Here is a 4,734-nt window from a genome sequence, read left to right as displayed (position 1 = left end):
TTTTCTACAAATTCATCTTCTTCCAGTAGATATTATTTTCGATTTTCGACAACCGTACAAATGGCTACCACAAGCTAATAACCAGAATGGAAGAATCAATCATCTAAAGGTGCTTTCTTGCACCCAATTAGGCAACGAACACTCAGAGTTAAAGCTAAGATCCTTTAAGGTTCGCTTCGATTTGACAGGACCCGGCACACCCTTTAGGCTCGGGGATCTCTGCTGATAAGCACTACTTCTGCTGCCACTCATCTTATAACTGCTTGGCACTTCACTTGTAATAGAAGATATAAGACACAGTTTGTTCTTATATGGTGAGTAGCTTTCAGACTGAGTTTCAAAACTTCCAGGCCTTACCTTTGGTGAACTCAATGATCTTACCTTTGCCCTTGCTGATTGTGTAGCAGCCATGTAAGGTGGAACTACAGGAGAGGTTGGAAAAGAATTGTCTTCTCCCAAAGAACACTGCTTCTTATGAAACGATCTTCGTGGAACTGGTACTACCGGAGACTCCAGTCCTTCCGAATTATAATGATATGGTCTCGGAGAAGTCTTCAGCCTTAGATGTTTAGCTCTGTTTTCCTCCATGGGCTTGCGATTCGAGGTCCATACCGAGTCCAAATCTTCAAGTTCTTTACTTTTAGTGACTTGAGTATCCACCCATTCGTCTAACCAGTACTTTAATCGTCCATTACCTTTGTTTAGTTCTGATTCAGCTGACTTCTGCAAAAAATATTTCAAACTCATCAGAACAATGCACTAGGAAAGAAAAAGATTCTTGAAGCCAAAGAGGGTTTACCCTATGAACATATGAGTATTCCTTTATCCGTTCTCTTTTGATTGCAGCTTCTTTCCTGCTTAAAACCATCGCTTCTGCCTCTTCCTTTGTCAAAATGCTATCATCCCATCTTCTTTGACTGTTTATGTCCACCTGCAATTTTTTGAACATTTATGTCAAAATCATGACATGGAAATCCTCAATCGCGATATAGGAGTTTGACATATACCTTAATAATCTTGTCTTCCAATGTCACCAACTGTTTGGTCTCATCATATTGCCAAGTACCTTCTGCCATTTGGAATCTCATTGCACTAACCTGAGACTGAATATTCACAATTGATTGTAAGCATTTTAGAGTATTCATTGCTTGTCGTCTCACAGCCGATCCGCGGATGATTGCTTGAAGCCTCACTATCCCCTTCAGCGCCCGCAAAGCTTTCCTTGCCTACAAGTTTCTCCAATATCAACTTCATCATCGATGCAATTTTTGTTCATAATAGTTAGCCAAATTCTCAGCTCAGTTTTCTTACAAGAAACTAGAACGACAAATCACTAAAAAAAATAGCCAAGGGAAAGAAGGAAGTTCAGTAGAGTGATGAACTTACCAGGTAGCCCCGAAAGGTAGCTTGGATTTTTGTGGCAGCAAGTTCTTGAACATCCAGGGCTCGTTCATCTGTTTTTCCATCACATATATGGTTAGAATGAAGGGTACCATAGGGTGGAACAACCTCGGCCGCAACCTGAGCGGCTGCAACACCTGCTTCGGGGGCAGCAGGTGTGGTAATAGCCACAGTTACATGCTCATCCTTTGTCACGTCCTTTGGTGGTGCTGTCAACCTCTTGGTCCTTAACGTTCCAAACATCCATTTCCTTTTTTTCTCCTTCTGACAAATAGATAACATCCATTCATAAAGGATAAAGAAAAAGAAAAAAAAAAACCTGGGAAACAGCAGTAAATAGCAAAAAAAAAACGTTACCTTCTCTGTTCTTGCAATTGTCTCAAAGAGAAAAAACTTCTTCACTAGACTGAACCAGCTCTTTTTCTTAGCCATTGTAGATCTTTCACTGCAGTAAAGAAAAAAGGTTTCTTTTTCAAGTTATTTTCAGTAATTATGAAACTTAATGCAGCTGAAAATGGAGGAAATGTACAAGATGAAGCATAATATAAAGAAGACCGCTTGGGAAAGGTGCAGTGAATTCTTACCCATTTCCTAAAATCCCGTGATCCGGAGAGTCAAACAGGAATCACCGCTTCAAAAAAACTTGGATAGGATTGCCGGGGATTTAGATCAACCATTGTTTATTACAACCAAGAAAAGTGGGGGACTTGATCACATATACTGAAGAAACCCCAAAATATTTCCTTGAGAAACTGAAGCCACAGACACCCAAAAGTTTGATTAAAATCTAGCCATGTACAAATAAAGATCTGTCCAAGGATTCATAGTTTTCCTTCATGATGAGTTTCATCTGTTCAAAGTTGTGGGCCTTCCAAGCAACCACTGTATGACTAATAAAAATAAAAATAAAGCTAAGCTATACAGTATTTCATGGAGGGAAGCTCTCAATGAATTATGAGAAAGTCTCACTGTCTGAGCTTCATGGCATGGGGCCTTTCCATCCTTTTCCAACTCCCCACTTTTTCTCAAGTTCTCAAGTCCTAACAGACATTTGAACATGTCTGTTGGGAAGGAAATTACTTTCTTATCCCTTCACTTATTCCCTTTTCTTTAACATTGGGGTTGAGTTTTGAGATAAGATTACTAAACTTGCTACGCTTCCCATGGGTATAGAATTTAACCTAAATTTTCAATTTAAATTTGTATATAAATATATTTAATATAAATATATTAATATTTTTAAAAAAATTAAAAATTGTATCTATACTTAAAAATTATTCCGTGAAATTTTAATTCAATAATATGATTTGCTGTATCAGTTTAAATTAAAAAAATTTTAAGACTATATCTAAATACTTTGGTTGAAACTATATATGAAAAACCTAAAATGTTTTCCTAATTAACACCTTGAGTTTTGCCCTTCTCTTGATAAAAGGGCATGATGTGATATACTTTCACTTTGCCCTCAAAGGAAACTCATCCTTCTTTTTAGAAACATATGGACCATTGCCTTAAAGCACAAGTAGTACACTGGGATACTATTATATAAGTTAAAATATATGGGTGGTACCTATGTTATAGGTACATAATTAAATTAGTTCCTTTATTATTAAATTAATTATTTTAATCATTGTATTATTAAAAAGAATTACATAAATTTAAATTGTAATAGGGTTAATATTTATTGTATAGTTAATTAAGTTTTAGCTTGATTGGCATAGGTATTGTTGCCAATACAGGAAGATTGAAGCGTATTATCTTTCTAGTTAAGGATTGGAGAGATGCTATGGTTGATTCTAGGCATTGTCTCAAACTAATGTAGATATGATCGAATTATTAAAAAAACATTTATTATATAAAAATATCTTGATTTTTTCAATTGTAATTCAATTCCAAATAAAAGATTTTATTTACAAAACCATAAAGCTTTAAAAATATTAACTCTATTAAGCAATGAATGATATTTTTAAATAATAAATATTAGCTCTATTCTCATTTGTTCTTATTTTATTTTTTTAATAGTACAAATTAAATTGATCCATCTAATCGTAATGGGACTAATTTAATCAAGACCGTATAATAGAGGATCTCTCAAATACATTCACCTTATTATATATGCATATATTAAAAAAATGTTACTTGAACATAAATGAATGTCAAATATAAATATATATATTAAAATATTATTTTCAGATCCAAATATATATAAAATTATATATTTCTAAGAAAAATGAAGAGTATATTAATTTAAAGAAGTGAAAGTGAACTTCTTCTCTTAACATTTAAATCAAATTCAATATTAAAATGATATTATTAAAAAACTTTGTTTGAATACGAATACTACTGTATTCAAACTATTATTCCAAATATATATATATATATATATGAAGACACCAACATATACATATACATATGACATACAAACCAGAATTATTGTGGAAAGTGGGGGGATTATGGATTGTTGGGATGAGAGAATTTAGAAGAAAACAGAGCAGCCTTGAGCTGTGGAGGGAATGACAGCTGTGAAAGGGCCCAAATGTTGAAAGAATGAAGGAATCCACCCATCACTTGTAATGGTCTGTAGCATCATACTCATAACTTCTTTTATCAAAAGAACAAGAATAATTCTCTTTCCTTTTCAGCCTCTCTCCTCTTCCACTATAAACCATTATTTTATTTCTTCTGTTAAGACTTCAGCTATTTAATGGACTATTTTAAGCTGAACTTGTATATAATTTAACTTAAAGCATGATCCAGATTTTTGTCAATTATAATCATACACCCAATTATATATATGTCTGCAATCAGAGGATGGGGTTAGTACATAAAGTACTAATTAAGGTGAATTTATTGTGGATTATAGTGAGTGGAAAATGCAGATCTAACAAATGTTAACAACATGGCTTTCACATGCTCTTTTGTATTACCTAAATTATTGTTATCACTATTCACTAAATCAATACCCACTAGTTTTTGCTACTCACTCTTCATTTCTTTGAGATACTCCTATTTGATATTAATATTTAATGCATATTTAGATATAGGTATTTTTGAGAGACACTGACTCTGTTTTTAGAAAAAGTATTTAAAGTGTCCTTTTTTAAACAGTTAATTTAGATTTTAAATAATAGAAATATTATACTTAAAGTGTTTATGCTCGATTCTAATTTTGAAATTTTGTTTCCTAACTTCGAGAAGATCTCAAAGGGTTCATGAAATTTATCATGAATGTTTAGGTCCATAAAGAAAATATTTTTTAATTTTGGCCTCAAACTCAAGCTCTTAAAGAATAAGAACACTACCATATAAATTAAGATAAAGTATATAAGGCAT

The 4,734-nt window shown here is 33.1% G+C and overlaps 1 protein-coding gene across 2 annotated transcripts; it reads right to left on the bottom strand.

Annotated features, from left to right (window-relative positions):
• On the bottom strand, positions 1-2,450 carry LOC108484597 (protein IQ-DOMAIN 11). Of its 2 annotated transcripts, none has more exons than XM_017788445.2 (6): positions 1,986-2,450; positions 1,759-1,846; positions 1,387-1,665; positions 1,008-1,226; positions 800-931; positions 1-723 (listed from the first exon to the last, which is right to left on the bottom strand). In XM_017788445.2, the coding sequence occupies exons 2-6, from the start codon at positions 1,831-1,833 to the stop codon at positions 100-102; spliced, it is 1,329 nt and encodes a 442-aa protein (XP_017643934.1). In that variant the 5' UTR covers positions 1,834-1,846; positions 1,986-2,450; the 3' UTR covers positions 1-99. The 2 variants fall into 2 exon arrangements, with proteins under 2 accessions (XP_017643934.1, XP_017643935.1); XM_017788446.2 differs by having other exon boundaries at positions 1,387-1,662.
• Positions 2,451-4,734: the final 2,284 nt, after the last annotated feature.

Source organism: Gossypium arboreum, chromosome 6 (assembly GCF_025698485.1).
Source record: "Gossypium arboreum isolate Shixiya-1 chromosome 6, ASM2569848v2, whole genome shotgun sequence".
NCBI classification, from domain to species: Eukaryota; Viridiplantae; Streptophyta; class Magnoliopsida; order Malvales; family Malvaceae; genus Gossypium; species Gossypium arboreum.
This window is presented reverse-complemented; position numbering and strand designations above follow the sequence as displayed.

Excerpts from the sequence above, each read along its gene's own strand:
- LOC108484597 (XM_017788445.2), bottom strand. The coding sequence starts at position 1,833 with ATGGCTAAGAAAAAGAGCTGGTTCAGTCTAGTGAAGAAGTTTTTTCTC. Across the intron at positions 1,227-1,386 it reads CTACCTTTCGGGGCTACCTG|GCAAGGAAAGCTTTGCGGGC; the intron begins GTAAGTTCATCA and ends AGAAACTTGTAG. Across the intron at positions 724-799 it reads AATACTCATATGTTCATAGG|AAGTCAGCTGAATCAGAACT; the intron begins GTAAACCCTCTT and ends TATTTTTTGCAG.